Here is a 19,681-nt window from a genome sequence, read left to right as displayed (position 1 = left end):
TAAGTTGACACCAGGAGGCCATTAATGTACTTTGGGCACCACACAAACCTGCAGTGCAGAGAGCTGACTGCACAAAAGTGCAAGCTCAGCTCACTTAAATAATTCAGTGGCACTAGAAGCTCAGTAGGTTCAAAAAGGTCAGTTATGTGTTGTCAACAGTTCTTAAAGAGCTCCTGGTCACCCTTAGGGTTGTACTACCCTTGAAGAGGGAGAGAAACGGCAATATCAAGGGCAGACATTAGTACAGCAACATTTAGTGGATGGGCTACTGGAAACATTCTTGTAAAGGAATAAGCCTTTTCCAGCAGCTTTGATGAAGATCAAGGCCAGTAATTTGGGATTGAATAGAGGGAGAGGAGGCCACTAAATAGCCCATCCCCTCCATTAGTTCGGACTCTTCACGGCCACATTCCACCGAAGCAAAAGGAAGAAAAAGTACCAGGGATGTTTATTTCAATATTTGAAAGCCTGTAAACCACCAGACTGGCTTCACAGTCAGAATTATGGTGCACAGTTTAAATTTCACGAGAAAATAAATCACATAATTTCGGTGCCCACATTTCCCCTTTAGAGATTTCTAAACCCACATCATAAAAAGAAACACTTCAGCTTTTTCCTGCATTACATGAAATGTAATAGTGCTGTATGCCTGCCTAATATCAGGTGTCAACAGACTTATTTTTGTGTTATAGGCAAGAAGTTTGGGGGTTTTGACTTCCGCAGGAAAAAAGGGATAGTAAAATCGGACCCCCAAACATTGTTAGCAATGTTAGAATCCTACGGACTAAAAACATACTTTTAACTCATTCAGTCACCCTAAAGCAATAACCATAGTCATAGGCTAATATTCAGGGCTGTTAGGTAAGTTGTTGCTTGGTTTTTGCATTGTCAGCTTTTTGAAGTTGTTCATCAGTTTTCACAAGTTTTCTAGGTTGTTGTGTCTGCCATTGTAGCCATAGGTTTTGACATATTGTTACTTGATGGAAGGTTTATTTGGCAAGGCAATTGGGCACATGTTGTGCTTTGTGTATTTCACGCAATTAACTAAATGTGTCATATATTATAATTCCCTTCTAACTCCTGCTGAGTGACTGGTTCCTTGTGGAAACAAATGTCCTTTCCTCTGGTCAGCCTAATGTTCTGCCACTGGTTCCTGCTGTCTGCCTTCTGCTTGCTACATGATAAGACCTTTTATTTGAAAACACAGAAAAGGCACCAATAATTGTGGTCACTTTAGCTAGAGTGTTCTACATTCTTCCTTTTTTTAATCGTTTTTTGGAATGTGCATCACTGACAATTATGGCCCATCCCTAGTTGCCCTTCAAAAGGTGGTACTGGTCCTTGAATCACTGCAGCCCATGTACTCAAGTTGCTCCCATAATGCTGTTCAGTAGCAAGTTCCAAGAGTTTGACCCAAGCTACACAGGCGCTGCAGGGGGAGGCGGACCTGCAGGCGCTGCAGGGGGAGGCGGACCTGCAGGCGCTGCAGGGGGAGGCGGACCTGCAGGCGCTGCAGGGGGAGGCGGACCCGCAGGCGCTGCAGGGGGAGGCGGACCCGCAGGCGCTGCAGGGGGAGGCGGACCCGCAGGCGCTGCAGGGGGAGGCGGACCCGCAGGCGCTGCAGGGGGAGGCGGACCCGCAGGCGCTGCAGGGGGAGGCGGACCCGCAGGCGCTGCAGGGGGTGGTGGACCTGCAGGCGCTGCAGGGGGTGGTGGACCTGCAGACGCTGCAGGGGGAGGTGAATGTTTAGAGCAGTGCAAAAAGTGATGATCAAGTGGACCGATTTGTTTCAGATGGTGTCGAGCTTCTTAAGTATTGTTGATACACCTATCCAGATAAGTGGAGAGCATTCCATCACAACCATAACTTGTGCCTTGCAGGTGAGAGGCTTTAGGGAGCCAGGGGCTGAGCTGCTCACCATAAAATACTCAGCTGCTGATCTACTCTAATAACCATGTCATTTATGTATCTATTTCAGATGAGCATCCAGTGGTGCCCAAGATATTGATAGTCGAGAACTTGTCATTAAATGTCAGAAAAGTGGTTAGGCTCTCTCTTGCTGGAGATGGTCATTGTCTGGTGCAAAAGTTACATGCCATTTATCGGCCCAAGCATGGATGTTTTTTCAGTTTTGCTGCATGCTGGCATGGACTGCTTCATTATCTATGGAATTCTAAACAAAGCTGAACACTGTGCACATCTGTGAACAGTCCCACTCTGACCCTATGATGAAGGGAAGGTCATCAATGAAGCAGGTGAAATAGTTGGGCCTAAGACACATCCCTCAAGGATGTCAGATACAGAGATGTCCTGGGGATCGAGTAATTGGCCTTCAACAATCACGACCATCTACTTTTCTGTCAGGCATGGCTTCAAGCACTGTAAGAGTTTTCCCCTGAACACGATTAACTTCAGTTCTACTGGGTCTCCTTGGTACCACACTGAGTCGAATGCTGCCATGATATAAAGGGCAGGCATCCTCATCTCAGACATTCAGCTCTCATGTCCCTATTTGAACAAAAGGCAGTAATGTGAGCTAGAATTGAGAGGCCTCGGCAGAACTCAAACCGAAAACATCAGTGAACAAGTGCCACTTGATAGCACTGTTGATGACCTCTTCCATTGATGACTAAGAGTAGGCTGATATGACAGTACTTGGCCTGATTGGATTTGTCCCGCTTTTTGTGGATAGGGCTTCCTCGGGTAATTTTTCACATTGTCAATGAGATGCCTGTGTTGTAGCTGTACTGGAACAGCTTAGTTAGGGCACTACAGCCAGGATGTTGTTGGTACCAATAACCTCTGCTGTGTCCCTTGCACTCAGCCATTTCTTGATGCCATGTAGAGTGAATTGAATTGGCTGAAGACTGGCACCTGTGAAGCTGGGAACCTCAGGAGGAGGCAGACATGGATCATCCACTCGGCACTTCTGGCTAAGGATAGCTGCAAAAGGGGAAAAGGGATCAATAATGTTTTTTTCAGACCTTGAGCATGTACAGGCCCTTAATATTACAGTGCTTCCCCACAGTATTATGACATGCTACATACAATGGGTGCACAATTAGTGCCCCAATGCCTGATAATATGGGTGCTCTTGCCCGAAGCACATTAATGCTATTGCCATCAAGCCTCACATTATTGGCTCCCCAAAATTAGTACAATGCACAAGCAAAAACAGCTGACTGGTTCAGAAACAATTTACTAAACAACAATTTGGAATGTCAAGATTTACACTTCTCTTTCACCCTCACATCTGGTCACAAGATCATAAACAAGCTACTCTGCAAAAGATTTCATTAGCTCTTTTAGATCTCATTTGGGAGCCCATTAAGCAAAAGAACAACACAATTTAAAGGACAAAACAAAAGAACCAATAACGCAACCTACAAATAAAGCAATCCTAGACCTCTATCTAAGGTAACAAATACTCTGCACTGTATAAAAACTAAAGCAAATTATTAAATTATAATTTAATATATTGTTGCTCAAATTTCATTGGATGATTGCTTGTTGGTATTCAACTATCCACAATGTAAAATTGACAGCGCAAAAACACCAACATGCATCAATAATTTCATTTTTATCACCTAAACCTGTCATAATATCATAACTGATGGTCAAATTATGTATAAACTCAGCAACTGCTGCACCCATCATTTAAATTTGTATTAAAATATATTTCAATAATGTAACCTGAACAAAAAATTCTAATTATCATTTAGAAGCACAGTAAATGCTTTCCCAGAGAGTAAACATAATATATATGCATCTTATCTTTAAAATGAAATTTAATGACTTATGTTGTTTAACTCAAGGCAAAAATCGTTCGATGTCAATTTTCTTTTCTTTCACTGGGTAGCGATTTAAGATTCCATGATTTGCTCCGGGAGAACCTGAAATTTTATCAAAAGACCAGTCAGCCCTTCTTACCTGCAATGAAATTAGGCTCCTCTCAAATTATCCAATGTTCTCCCAATAAACTTTAACATCATTCTTCTGTAGTTATTCAGTACATTTTTAATGCTCATCAATACAGGATTATCATCAATCAATGCTAACTCAGTGACAGCATTCAGAAAGGCTTTAAGTGAACAAGTTTCCTCTAATCTTTTTCTTTAAATATCTCGTACATACTGTATGACCAAGTAAGCTGTAACTGGAAATAATCCACGTTTATGCTAACACCAAGTTTTGAACTCTCCACGACTTTTTCTAATTGGTTACTCAAAGCAAAGGAAAACATCCGAATATCCTGCACAGGGGACAAAGGGGGAGGTGGGAATGAAAGTCAGAGAAAGAGATATTAAGAGGGGTGACCAAAAGATTGATCAGTTAGGATTTAATAAAGGTCTTAAATGAGAAGAGGGAAGTGGGGAGGTAGAATTCCAGAGTGTGAAGCTAGGTAGCTAAAGGCACAGACACTCAGTGTTACACTTCATCCTCCCCATGTAATTTGCAAACTGCATTTTGCTAGCAAATACAACAACACTGATTTTGTGTTTAGAAATAAATTTCATATTGGGGCCCAATCCCAACACCAGACTCCCAAACGTCTCAGCACTGTGACATCCTGGGGCCTACTGCCCCCACAAAACAAAGCTTCTGTTCTCTATAGTGATGCCATGGAAGGAATACACCGAAGGATACTTCCTAAACAAGGCAAGAGTTAATTAAAAACATAGACAAACAATAAAAAAGCCACAAAGCAAGTTGTATTCCTTTTGATTTATGATCAAATGATAAAGCTTCTTGAATACAGATCAACACCCCAATTTCAAGATGGAAATTAGTTATTATAGATTTAAATAAATCCCAGTGTTATAACACAGCAGTTTATAAAGGCTGAGTTATTTAAAATCCCAGAGGGAAACTTTAAACAACTGTCATAACCTATGTTTTCAATTGGTATGTTTTGAGTTGCAGCTCTAAATTCAGGAATAAGACCACCAGTCTCAAGAAGTTATATATTAAACTAAATGAAACATATATTATTGTACAACAAATTAAACACATACATATGGCTACAAATTACTGCTATCATAACTTTTAGCAAATTCCCAAATTAATCTCCACTAAGGCAACAACGACCAACATACTTAAACAGACGCCAAAGCATTTTCACCTTATGAATTCAAACTGAAGTTCCATTCAATTTGGTTTATTTGCAGACAGTTGTAGGCTTACAGGCTTCGATCTTACATGCCTCTGACCTGTACACACAAAACTCCTTTCTGTTATACCCAGCCTTCCCCTTTGAATGTAAATTTTCATTGTATCACCAGGCCCTTTAAAACCCTTTCATAGCACCAATTTTATTAGCAACTTAAACATTGCTTGCTGTCTCCTAGCCAGGTGCAAGATTTCATTCCCGCTCTGGAATGCTCTATTCAACAAAATGCAAGTGTACCCTCCTCTGTTCACATCTCAAAACTACTATACATTAAAACACCCAGACTAGCTGACTTTAAGTCAGTTAACACACACACAGGCTAACCTCTATTTAAAAAAAAATTCAAATAACATTATATACATTAATATCTCTGCATGACATCCCCCTTCCTATCAAAAAATGAACCGTCATAATTCCGAAAGACGGCTTCATACTTTTAATAACCCATCTCACACTATCTCCTATACTTATTACCCTATTACATTACTAGATACATTGACATAACAATTATATATATATATATACACACACACACAAGTCCTTGGTATCAACAGAAATCATTCCAAGTTTTTTTTAAAAATGCCCAATTTTCCTTTAAGCTTCAAACTCCTGATAACGCATCTGCGAACAGATTCCCTTTACCAGCAACATGTATAATCCGTAGATTAATTGGTTGTAATAATAGACTCCACCTAAAAGGCCTTGCACTTTTGTCTTGAAATTTGTCCAAAAACTTTAAAGAATTATAGTCTGTATAAACAATCGTTTCTGATGAATTGTTTGCAACATAAATTTCAAAATGCTGCAATGCTAACACCAAGCTCATAGGGCAGAATTTTCAGCCTGTCGGGGGGGCAGAGCGGGAGTGGGCCCGATCGCCGCTCGCGATCAGAGCCGCGCTGCCACTTTACACGGGCGGGCCGATTAAGGCCTACCCAACGTGAATCGCAGCTCCCGAGGACGGCGGGAGTGGGCGGGGGGGCACCGGGACCAATGGCGGCCCAGAGGCCTGTTATAAAAAGTTGCTGCAGCCTTTCAAAGGCTGTGAATCATGGCCAGTGGAAGGGCTCCCCAGAGCGCTGCTGCTGAGCAGGCCAGGCAGGAGGGTAGGGGAGGGGGGCACTCTGCCCCTCGTTTTTCTGATGATTGCCTTGCTGCTCTCCTCGAGGAGGTGGCAGCACGGCAGGAGGTCCTGGTACCCCAGGATGGGAGGAGGAGACCCCCCCCAAACATGGCAAACGTGCCTGGGAGGAGGTGGCGGAGGTGATGAGCTCCTGCGACGTGGTGCGATGCACCTGGGTCCAGTGTCGCAAGCGCTTCAACGACCTGTTGCGCTCAGGAAGGATGAGTACCATGCTGGAATTGGTCACTCAACCCAGCAGGTCGGCTTTCCCCACTGGCCGCAACCCCACCCACCCCACCCCACAAGTCTGAGTGTAGTGGCTGGATCGAATCATTGATGGCATGTGTCCTTCGCTGGGTGGGCCAGCAGATATTGCCCATGCCGAGGTCACCCTAAGAGGGTGGTGAAGAGATGGGTTCTGCCCCCGCAGCATGTGGTACACTGAGACCCACATTACTGTTTTGGGGGCTACCTGGAGGAGCTGCACCTAGGTGCAGTGCTGGAACTCCTGGACATGACAAAGTCAGGGTGATGACACAGTCAGGGTGATGACAAGGTCAGGGTGATGACAAGGTCAGGGTGATGACATGCTGGGAGGGGAGTTTCAAGATGGTGTGGCACTGATCGATCTGCTGCCCTCTGTGCTCCACGTGCTTGCGCCTCCTTGCTATGGAAGGTTAGACCATGTGATGCCTAATGTGACGTAGGCAGCATTTGGCCAAGGGGGTGGAGGACAGGCCTAGCATCTTTGTGTGAGTGTTGGGCAGCAGCAGGGTGAGGAGGCACTGGAGCCCTGCAATGTCCCACTCTGATTGGGGTGGGCCATCCGCGAAGAGAGTCCAGGTACAAGTAGCACTAATCACTGCTCTTCTCTCCTTTTCAGGAGAAGAATGCACATAATGCAGCCGAGTGGGTGAGGACTGGCAGAGAGCTTGCCCAGTTGAGATTCTCAGCCACTTCAAGCAGGAGGTCCTGAATCTGGAGAGGCGCCATGCACCCAGGTCAATAGGTGAAGGTGAGGCTGGGGTGCCCCGGGCAGGCATGTATGCCCAGCAGTGAGGTCACCATTGTTCTCCCAACAGCCATGGCAGTGCTGAATGTTCAGAGATTGAAGTTTGCAACAAGGCTTGACCATTGCTTATGGAAGGATGAGCGCATAATGATCCGGGGGACAGGGATGCACATTGACATTGTCTCCACGTTAAGTGATCCAATGTCCTTGTTCTTGCTTTCAGCATCAGCGGAGCAGGGCCAGGAGGAGGAGCAGCAGAGGCCCCCTCTCACACCTGAGGGGCCTGAAGTCTCGGACTCACCAGTGTCACACCATCTCTGCCAGACAGGCACCAACGCAGATACTAGCACCTCGGTGGGAATTAGAACATAGGCTAGTGTCCCGGGGCACAGCAGTGAGGGCACTTCACAGTTGCAAGAGGAGCTGACAGAGACAGAGTGCCCATGGCGCCAGCAGTCGGAGGACTGCAGGGGACCAGGTACATGCTCAGTCGGTGCCTGATGATGTGCCTCTGGAGAGGTCTGCGATGCAGCTAACGCAGGAAATGCGGCCAGGTGTGCAGGAGCATCTGGTGGAGATGCATGAGGTGATGCTTGGCTTGGTGTCCATGGTGGAGGAGTCTACGCGGACTCTCGCTGATGCAATGAGCCTCATGGCCATGAGTCCTCCGTGGAGAGAGTAGAAAGGCTCCTCCAGGAGACCAATCAGGGCTCCCTGGAGATGCGCTCGGACCAGCAAACCCTCACATCGGCATTGACCTCAGCTGGTCAGTGCCAGTGTGGGAGATGGTCTGGGCACCAAGTTTCCCAGCTCGGTGCCCATCCATCACGGTGAGCAGGGAGGTCCGAAGCGACCTCACGTCGGCGCAGCAGCTGTCTGTTGTCTCTGTGGGCTCCTCTGCCCCTCTGCCAGTGACCGTTGCATCCGGTGAGGCTGCGACGACTGGGGAGATGCCAGCTGTGGAACTGGCAGCTCCCTCCCAGGTGGGGTCAGCACAGGCTCCATGGGCCAGTGGATGACCGCCAAGGTCATCGAGGCCAACAGGACAGCAGAGCCAGCAGGCTGTCTCAGATGCCACTCCCAGCGATGGGGCAGCACCAAGACGTAGCACCCGAAAACAAAAACATAAGGCACCTTAAGCACACCATGGGTTTATCACTGGTGCTTTTGTGTTGGCCCATAATGAGGTCTTTATGAGTTGGTGTGATGTTTAACACCTCCGTTATTTTGTTTTCTTAAGTTCTTTTTGTTGTAATATTAAATTCAGACATGTCACCATGGCTGAGGGTGCCTCTTCTTCAGGTGGATGGTTACCAATAATGTTATGAGTGATTGGTGGGACATTCAGCTTTATTAACAAGGCCCTTAGTTAATGTTCCTATCCAGGCAGATTTTGCATTTAGGTATCGAGTATGGAGCCTGCAGCCCAGGCTTGTCCTGGAGGTCCATCTGTGGTGTGCTAGCTGAAGGCTCGTTGGATTAAAGCCTCCCGGGTATCCCTGCTTCCCTGGAGTATGTCCGGGTCAGCGTCTACCCCCTCAGCATTTCACTGTGTGTGCTCATCCTCGGACTCACTGTTGGACTCACCGTGTGCAGCTGCAGCCCCTGCGTCTACATCTTCTTCATCCACAGCGTCCCCCCTTTCCAGCGCAAGATTGTGGAGGGCGCAGCATGCAACCACTATCAGTGACACACTATCTGGGGGGCACTGGAGTGCGCCCTCTGAGCGGTCCAGGCATTGGGAGCGCATTTTGAGAAGACCGATGGCTCTCTCCACCACAGCCCTTGTGGAGCCGTGGCTCCTATTATACCGCTGCTCAGCTTCTGTTCTTGGATGGTGGAGAGACGTCATGAGCCACCTTCTGAGGGGATAACCCTTGTCACCCAGCAGCCATCCATCAAGCCGGGCTGGAGCACTGAAGAGACCCGGCACCTGGGAGTGTCTGAGGATGTAGGTGTCGTGGGAGCTGCCTGGGTACCTTGCACAGACTTGCAGAATCTGCATCCTGTGATCACACACTATCTGCACGTTCATGGAGTGGAAGCCCTTCCTGTTGACGAAGGCACCGGGCTCACCTGCTGGCGCCTTGATGGCCACATGTGTACAGTCTATTGCACCCTGGACGCAGGGGAAGCCAGCAATGGCCACAAAGCCTCTGGCTCGCAGTGTCTGGCTTGCCTCGTCCCAGTGGTAGTGGATGAAGGTCAAACCACGCCTGAACAGAGCATCTGTAACCTGCTTGACACAAATGTGGACAGCTGATTGGGAGACACTGCAAAATTCACCCAGGGAGGAGCCAGAGGCATAGAAGTTGAGGGCAGCTGCGACCTTTAAAGTAACTGGCATGGGGTGTCCACCCACATAGCTCGCGGAGATCTCAGGCCCAATCATCTGACAGATATAGTTGACTGTCTCCCTTGAGACACGGAGCCTCCTTCGGCACTGCACCTCAGACATATTGAGGTAACTGCTTCGCTGCCTGTATACCCTGGCAGCAGGATAGTGGCATCTTCTGCGGCCCCTTCCGCCTTGGACTACTTCTTGGCCCTGCACCCTTTGTGCCTGCGCCTTTCCTCCCAAAGGTGGCTCCCCAGGAGGCTGAATGTGCACTCCTGGCCTCCTCCCCCTTCTAGCCCTCCCGTCTTCCTTAGAGGAGATGCCTCCAGTAGAGAGTTCAGCTCCCATTCCCAGGCTAAGGGAAGGCTTCCTGAAACCTGCAGGCTCAAAAAAGATTCCTCACTGCAGAGTGCTGACCTGAAGGCTGTGAGTGCAGTCCAAGCAGCTGGTATGCGTTTTGAAGTATTGCAGATCACACAGACAAGTATCAATAACTTTGAAAAATCAATATTTGACAGAGCACACTCACGGCCCCACTGAGCCCTCTTATCCCCACCGTAGATGAAGTTTATATAAATGTGTCCTACCCGTTGTGCCCATGCGCCTACCTGAAGATTGCATGGGCGCCGAAAAATCGCTGTCGATTGGAGCCTCAAGGGCCTTAAGTGGCCCGTTAATTAATGGTGGGCGCACATCAGATATCATCACATGCCTGCCCAACAAAATATCGCAATGGCGCACGGCAACGTCGGGACGCTCGCCTGATGTCACCGCGCGTCATCTTACATGTCGCCAACGGGAAAATTATGCCCGCAGTCTCTTTTTCGATTGTTGAATACCTTCTCTGCTGTACATTCAGCTTCTGTGAAAAATGCCCAATCGGTTTTTCAATTCCAGTGTCAACTTCTTGCAACAGTACAGTCCCAATGCCTATATCACTTGCGTCAATGGCCAACTTGAATTGCTTGGCATAATTGGGTACTGCCAAAACTGGAGTCATAGTCAATACAGTTTTCAAACTATCAAATGACTCCTGACACTCCTGTGTCCATTGAAACTTCTTGTTCTTTTTTAATAGTTCATTCAGTGGAGCAACCACTTGGCTAAAATTTGGTACAAATTTCCGGTAAAACCCACTCATGCCCAGAAATCTCAAAACATCTCGTTTTGTTGTAGGCACTGGGAAATCCACAATAGCCTTGACTTTTGCATCACTCGGAGCTACCTTACCATGTCCAATGGTATGGCCTAGATACGTAACTTGCATTTTTGCAAATTCACTTTTAGCCAAGTTCATCACCAAATTAGCTTCCTGTAGTCGAGTAAATAATTCTTCCAGGTGCTGTAAATGCTCCTCCTACGTCTGACTGAAAACTATTGGATCATCAATTTAAACAGCACAATTACTTAGACCTGCAATTACATTTTTTGTCAGCCTTTGAAATGTCACAGGTGCATTCTTCATACCAAATGGCATGACTTTACACTGATATAGTCCACTTGGTGTTACTAAAACTGATATCTCCTTTGCTCTCTCCGACAACAGTACCTGCCAATATCCTTTTAGCAAGTCAAACTTTTTGATAATTTTCATTGTCCCACTTTCTCAATGTAAGCTTCCAACCGCGGTATGGGATACAAATCCGCTTTTGTCACCGTGTTCACCTTTTGATATCCACACACAGTCTTAGTGTTCCATCCGGTTGCGGTACCAGTACAATGGGAAAACTCCAGTTACTGCAACTCGACTCAATGATATCATTTTGAAGCATAAAATCAATTTCTTTCTGTACTTGTGATAACTTTGCCAGATTTAATTTACAAGGATGTTGCCTTATTAAAGGTGAAACTTGTACCAAGACATCATGTATAGCTAAATGTGCCTTTCCTAGTTTATTCCGACAAATAGATTTGTGTGATTTGCAATAGCTTTTCCAAATCACTTTGACACTTGTTTGGAAGGTAACTCAATATTTCATTTAAATTTCAAGCACTCCCTCGTTGTCCAATGCGCTTAGAGGAAAATCAATTTCAGAGTCCTGCACTTCTACCTTTTTCTCATCATCCACCATCACCAATACCTCTTTTTGTTCTCTTCTTTCTCCTATCTGGAGTATTTATTAAATTATTTACTTAACTCAATTTCTTTTCAATCCTGTAAGGCCCATTAAATTGAGAATTTAATGAATCACCTAGTACTGGTAACAAATCTAGTATTTTCGCTCCAGAAACAAAACTGCGAGTTTTAGCTTTCTTATCTGCCTTCATTTTCATCACTTGCTGTGATATCTTTAAATGTTCCCCAGCCAACTCACATGCTCTGTTCAAACTTTCCCTGAAATTTGATACGTAATCTAGGAGACTAGTTTCTGAATTTTGACCCACCGATTTCTCATGAATCAATTTCAGTGGTCCCCTTACTTCATGACCATAAACTAGTTCAAAAGAGCTAAAACCAGTCGATGCATTAGCAGTGTCTCTAATAGTAAATAACAAAAATGGAATTCCTGTATCCCAATCCTGTGGATAACCCTAACAGTACGCTCTCATTTTAGTTTTTAAAGTTTGATGCATCTTTCTAAAGCTCCTTTTGACTCCGGATGATAAGCTGTTGACTTAAGCTGTTTTGTCCCCAAACTGTTCATTAAACAGTTGTGATATGAAATTTGACCCCTGATCTGATTAATACAATCAGATACTCCTTACTCCTAAGGAAATACTCCTTAGGTAAACCATATCTTGTAAAAAAATGTAATTAACTCCTCCACAATCTTCTTAGTTGTAATATTTCTTAAAAGGTATCACTTCAGGAAACCTGGAAGACATATCCATTATTCTCAGTAAATACTGATTTCCACTTTTAGCCTTAGGGAGGGGTCCTACACAATCAATCATGACCCTGGTAAAAGGTTCTTCAAATGCTGGTATTGGGATTAAAGGCGCCGGCTTAATCACTGCTTGTGGTTTTCCTGTTATTTGACATGTATAACAGGTTCTACAGAATCTGACTACATCCCTATGCAATCCTGGCCAAAAAAGTACCTCTATCTTTTCCTGTGTTTTCTTAATTCCTAAATGTCCCCCCATTGGAATTTCATGAGAAATCCTCAAAATCTCATTTCTATACCCTAATGGATAACAATTTGATGCACCTCTCCCCAGCTTTCATTTCTGAGACATGATCCAACCTCCATTTTCTCATTAAAATATTTACCTGAAGGTAATAACATTCTGGAATGCATTTTGCTTCTGTTTCTGAATAAGCTTTCTGATTTAACTGTTTTAATTGCAAATCATTTTTCTGTAACCTCACTAACCTCCTTGAGTTAAACACTTCAGCTAAATTGTCCTGTAGTCTTTCCTCCTGAACAATGCTATCAAACACAGTGCCAGCTAATTGGATTTCAGCAGCTTCTTCTTGCCTTTGAACTGCCTGCCCTTCTTGCTTATCTTGTTCTTCCCAATGAGCCTTTCATCTCGTTACAATACAATCAGGAAACAATCCAGGAGGTTCCTTCTGTAACATCTCTGTTGAAAACACTTCTACAGGCTGCTCAACTACCATAGGCATCACCCACATTTGCAATCCAGCTATATCATTATCCAGAATAAACTGAACCCCTGCAATGGGCAATTTTTCCACCTATATTTTCCAACTATAACTTCACCTGTCCTCCATTTGCTCTTTAATTTTACCTTCCACAATGGAATAGATTTAGCATCTCCATGAACCCCACTTATTATTATTACCTGCTCTTGAAATGCTCCCTTTGAACAACAAATATCACTATCCCACAACATTAAGGATTGACTTGTCCCTGTGCTCTTAAAATTTTAAGATCTTTACCTACTCCATCCTGTACACCTGGAAAGACTTTCCCTTCACATACAAAATCTTTAAACATTTCTGCAACCTGCTCCTCAGAATTCTCTTGGATAAATTGTGAACACATTCCCACTTCTTCACCTAGCAATGAATCTCCATTTCACCTGTACACAAACCAGTGGTTTCTCCTGTGCCTGAACCTCAGAACACACAGTACTTTCACTTCCAGAGATTTTCTGTACCCCAATAATTCCAACAGATTTTTCCTGCAACCTTCAACACACTGACTTTGTGAGCCTCACTTTGTTACAATGAAAAACCTCAATTTTCATATATGTCACTTCTACCTTCAGCACCTTTTTTATTCTGAGAAAATACTTCCTGGGAGCTTCCAGCTACTCCTTCTCTTCCCTGACTACCTACCTTCCTTTCACCTTCCCACTTTCTATCCTTTTCCCATTTGAAAGGGTGACGGAAAAAAGGTTTAGCTCTATGAACTAACTCAAAATCATCAGCTATCCCTGCGGCTTGTCTTGCAGAATCAACCCTCTGTTCCCCCACACGAGTTCTCGCTGCCGAAGGGATTGAATCTTTAAATTCTTCCAAAAGAATTAGTTCCCTAAGAGCTGCATACGTTGTCTCTATTTTTAACACCCGTATTCACCAGTCAAAATGCTTTGTTTTACTCCTTCAAACTCGATACAAGTTTTCCCAGGCTGTTTTCTCAAATTCCTACATTTCTGCCTGTCTGCTTTAGGAACCAATTCAAATGCACTCAAGATAGCCTTTTTTGCCACATCATAATTCACCAAGATTTCTTCTGAGAGCAAAGCATATAGCTCATCCGCTCTACCCACTAACTTTGACTATAATAATAATGTCCAGTTTTCCTGTGGCCATTTCATCTGCTTAGCTAGCTTCTTAAATGAAATAAAGAATGCTTCAATATCTTTTTCCTCAGACTCTGGAAGAGCTTGTATAAATGTAAACATCTCCCCACTCTGCAGTTAAGTCCTTTTTCGCATGGTGGCGTCTCTTTTCAACTGCCAACATTTTCAGTTGGAAATTCTCTCTCTCGCTCTTTTTCTCTTTCCTCCCTCTCAATCTTCACAATTTCTAATTCCCTTTCCTGTTTTCTCTCCCTCTCTCTCCTGCCTTTCTACTTGTTCCCTCTTAAAAGCCATTTTTCTGTCCTTTGCTTCTAATTCAAGATTTTTCAGTTCCTTTGCTTGTTTAAATTCAAGCATCTTCATTTGTAACTGAAGCCTCACTACCTCGAGCTGTGACTCACTAGTGTCAAGCTTCACTTCCAACTATAGATACTGTGCTATACTTTTAATTAGATCTGATTTCCTAGCACCCGCAGGTAACCCCAATTTTAACTTATCCGCCAATCTGTTAACTTACCCTTGGTTATTTTTTCCAACACAATCAGAGTAATATCTTCCACTCCCAGACAAGTCTTCACAATTGCCAAAGTCATCTTGCAGTCTCACCACTTCTAAAATACCTCACCAACTCCTGAATTCAAACTGCTTAACGTACTTGTATCCTTAAGATTCACCAATTCCAAACCAATCAAGGAATTATAAATTTTATCCCATCAAGAGCCCCCAGCAGTTTGTATAGGCTGAGTTATTTAAAAGGCCAGGGGGAAACTTTAAACAACTGTCATAACCTATGTTTTCAATTGGTATGTTTTAAGTTGCAGCTCTAAATGCAGGAATAAAACCACCAGTCTCAAAAGGTTTATATATTAAACCAAATGAAACATATATTATTTTACAACAAATTGAACACATACATATGGCTACAAATTACTGCTATCATAACTTTTAACAAATTCCCAAATTAATCTCCACTAAGGCAACAACAACCAATAGACGTAAACAGAGACCAGGCCAAGCATTTTCACCTTAAGAATTCAAAATGAGGTTCCTTTCAATTTGGTTTATTTGCAGACAGTTGTAGGCTTACAGGCTTTGATCTTACATGCCTCTGACCTGTACACACAAAACCCCTTTCTGTTATACCCAGCCTTCCCCTTTGAATGTAAATTTTCATTGTATCACCAGGCCCTTTGAATCCCTTTCATAGCACCAATTTTATTAGCAACTTAAACATTGTTTGCTGTCTTCTAGCTAGGTGCAAGATTTCACTCCCACTCTGGAATGCTCTATTCAACAAAATGCAAATATACCCTCTACCTCTGTTTACACCTCAAAACTGCTATACATCAAAGCACCCAGACTAGCTGGCTTTAATCCAATTAACACACACACACAGACTAAACCTCTATTTTTAAAAAATAATTTCCAATAACATTATATACATTAAAATCTCTTCCTGACACCCAGGATAAGGAAGATAATTTAGCCTGGACCTCCAACAGGAAAGAAAGACAGCAATAAACTAGATCTTGAATGCCCACAGTTCTTCAAATGATAACTCAATGAATTATAAGATCATTTCTCAACATCTCACTAAACTCTTCTTTCATCAATGCCAACCCAAGCTATGGTTCATCTTGAAAAGACATCCGGGATTTGCCATATGCTTTCAAGAATAAATCTCCAGTCTCTCCTGTTCAATCTCAGTGATGAATTCTCATGAAACTGAGAATCACTTTTGCAACTTTTCTCCGAATTGCCTCCAAGGCTAGAATATTGCCTTTGAATATACTTGACCAAAGCAGTACACAGTACTCAAGGCACGGCCACATCAATGTGTAATTTCAGTATGACCTCCCCTATACATTACTGATTTAACAATGTAGTTCAGCATTATGTCCCCATTATGGGTTGCTGCTTAATGTTCTTTTTATAAACAATAGTTGATATTCTGAAAAGCTGCAATTTGAGCTTTGGTTAAATTAAAGAAAAAAAGTTAACTAAAATCTAAATGAAGCAATGGCTCAGCCTGTTATTCCACAACCTACTTTGGGTTAAAACGAGGGTAATTTGTGAGCACAATTTGCTACAGAGTAAAAACAAAAAATGCTTAAAATATTCAGCAGGTCTGGCAGGATGACTTTTCATCATCAACCTGAAACGTTAACTCCGTTTCTCTCTACACAGATGCTGCCCAATCTGCTAAGTATTTCCAGCGTCTACAGTATTTTGCTCTCCCTACAGAGTGGGTTCCTTAGCTCACCACCCCCTCTAGGAAAAGTACAGAGCGGAGGTGCTGAATACCAGCACTCGGAATAATGGGGAGAATTAAATACATGCCCCCTCTCACCGCTAATTTATGACTGAAAATGGGCAGCCAGCAGTTGAAAATCCACCGATGACCGAGGTTCACAATGTCCAATTCAGGCAGGCTTATAAATGGGGGAGCAGCCCGCCCACTTGAAACAGGCATAAAGCTTCTTAAATATGCAAAATTGACATTCTATCCTGGTTGTAGAACCCTGTTGTTAGGTTCAGGTACAAACAGGCTGAGCATTTTCCACCTAATTGTACCAAACCTTGAGTGGCCTCACCAGCAATACTTAAAGTAACTGCTGGAGGCAGCTCAAAATAGCGCCATGTAATTTAGTGTTTTTTTTTATTTTTATGGGCCTAGGAGAAGCAGGAGATTCCCTCCTGGCTCCACAAATAAACTCCTGACCCCTCCTATACTTTCTGGATTGCCACTCTGCCGACCACAGACCTGATCTGCCAGCCAACTCACAGCCAGCCAATTGCCTGCCTTCCGCAACAAGTGAGCTGCAGTAGGATACCCTTTTGTTGCCAGCAGCTTGCAACTGCTGATTGCTAGCATTTGAATGAGATCTAAAGCCAGAATGGCTGTCTGCTGACTCTGTGCCCGCTTTGGAGGTCCATCAAATTTCTCCGCCAACAAGTCAATCCAAGCTACCACTGTATGCCTCCCAGTGAGTAATCAACTAACTACACAGTCACTGCCAGAAAAATGAAGCACAAAATATACCAATGCTCTTTTTTGGCTTGGGGAATCCAATGTTGGGGAAAGGATAATCATTTGATTTTACAGTAACAGTAGCACAATGAGAAACTTTCTTTCTTATATCAATTCACAAGGTAGCCTGCTGTATAAGAAAGTATTTACTTTACACTCTGAAGAATGCTTAAGTTATCTACACCATTTGTGACAATACAAATCATTTGGCTTCTTATCAGTCCATTTCTGGCTTGAATGTTTGCAATGTAATTATATCAGCCAGTCAATTACACGCTTCTGTTCATAAAACAGGAGGAAGAAAAAGACGACATTTTTCACTTCAACATAAAATGATTGTGGGAAATTACCTGATGTGCATCCAAATCAATGATCATAGCCTTAGACACTGCCTCCACTCTGTCAAACAAAAACTGCAACAAAATTACAGTCATAATGACACTCGAGCAAAGCAAATATAGCTGCAAATGACACATTTAGAATTACTGCACATAACGTCAAAAAATTTTCAAGAATTAGGAAACTGTTAATCTACGAAATGCAAAAAATTTTAAACAAAAGGTGCCGGGCAGAGTGGAACAATGAGATCTTGTTACCAATTAATAATAAAAAAAATACTCTCACATTTGCCACATACTTTCAAACTCAAGTGACCACTTGGATTTGAAATTAGAGGAAACATGGATATAAATATGACGTCCAACAAAAACTTGGAGCAGAAAGAAGCTTGCTTTATAAAAGTAGAAATGCAAATGTGTGCTTCCACACAAGCAATTTCAAAAAATGTTTAAAATATTTGACTATTATAGAATTTTTGCAGAGATGTGAAGTTGTCCACTAAAATGTACATCAGGGCACCAGGATCATTTCCTAACCGTGATGTGTCATGAAGCCTTTATTACGCACAGTGAATGCTTACTGCAGCATTCACAGCTGCGCTGCCTCAGGTATAATACTGGTAGCCTGGTTACAGTTCAATGGCACAAGTAGCATTATAAACCATAAAACAAGACGGTTCCCTTTCTCCAAACAATGACAGATGATTGTGGACACTTGACACCTGTCACTGAGAGAATATGATCTTGTTCCATCAGAAGATTTCTCCTTGTCCTACCTTATCTCATTAGTTCCATTCAACAAAAAGCACATTATAGCATTACTGACATTTGACAATAATAATTACAATTTTAACTAAATAAAATTATTTTAATGAGATGATCGTGCAAAAAATGATCTGTTATTTCTGTGCGGTGTGGGATATCAGCGCTAACTAGCTATTCCCAGCATAAGACTTTGATGATCTTGGCAACTGCACAAGTTTCCCTTTTACTGGCCCAACACTGAGAAACAGGAGTCAAATCGGGACAGATTCAGCCTTACTGTAAACAAAATTACTCAAGTAACAGAGACAGATCAACTGGTACAGAATATTTTACTAGATTGTCTCAACTGGTTAAATTCAGTTATTTATGTTAAACCTATAATGTTCTAGAATAAATAAAATGTTGAAAAGGAATTTTGATTTTCAAACAGCTGATATGGATTAAATAGATGTAATGATAGTGTGAATAGCAATCAAAAAAAAAAGAATACCAGCCAATAAAAGACAAATAGTAGACTACAAGCAAGGAACTATAATTAAACTATACAATGCTCTGCACTCTGCATATGGCCCTGTCACTCAGACACAGGGGATTCCAAACTTGGGAGGTAAGACTGATCCCTGGTGTGGGAGTACTGGATTACACAAAAAGATTGGAAAAATATGGGCTGCCTCAGTTTTGAAAAGAGGGTGACAAAGTGATTAATGGTACAATAGACTTGTGAGCAAACTTCTAGCTCATCTAGCAACTCAAGACTGGGCATCCATGAGGCACTGTGGGCCATTGGCAGCATCAGAATTATACTCGAACACAATCTTTAACCTCATGGGCTGGCATATCCCCCACTCTACCATTACCATCAAGCCAGGGGATCAACCCTGTTTCAATGAAGAGTGCAGGAGGGCATGCCAGGGGCAGCATCAGGTATACCTAAAAATGAGGTGGCAACCTGGTGAAGCTACAACACAGGACTACTTATGTGCCAAACAGCATAAGCAGCAGTGATATACAGAGTGAAGCGATCCCACAACCAGTGGGTCAGACCTAAGCTCTGTAGTCCTGCCACATCCAGTCATGAATGGTGGTGGACAATTAAACAACTCACTGGAGGAGCAAGGTCCACAAATATCCCCTTCCTCAATGATGGAGGAGCCCAGCACATCAGTTCAGAAGATAAGGCTGAAACAT

The 19,681-nt window shown here is 43.3% G+C and overlaps 1 protein-coding gene across 2 annotated transcripts in view; it reads right to left on the bottom strand.

The window, feature by feature from the left end:
- Positions 1-19,681, bottom strand: part of hdac11 (histone deacetylase 11) — a 120,723-nt gene that overhangs the window by 31,418 nt on the left and 69,624 nt on the right. For both annotated transcript variants that reach the window (XM_078543462.1, XM_078543463.1), the window contains exon 8: positions 17,741-17,803. In XM_078543462.1, coding sequence (XP_078399588.1) covers positions 17,741-17,803 — 63 coding nt within the window. The remainder of the gene's footprint in view (positions 1-17,740; positions 17,804-19,681) is intronic.

Source organism: Cetorhinus maximus, chromosome 6 (assembly GCF_964194155.1).
Source record: "Cetorhinus maximus chromosome 6, sCetMax3.hap1.1, whole genome shotgun sequence".
NCBI lineage: Eukaryota > Metazoa > Chordata > Chondrichthyes > Lamniformes > Cetorhinidae > Cetorhinus > Cetorhinus maximus.
The sequence above is the reverse complement of the archived record's forward strand: the minus strand, read 5'-3'. Positions and strand labels throughout refer to the sequence as shown.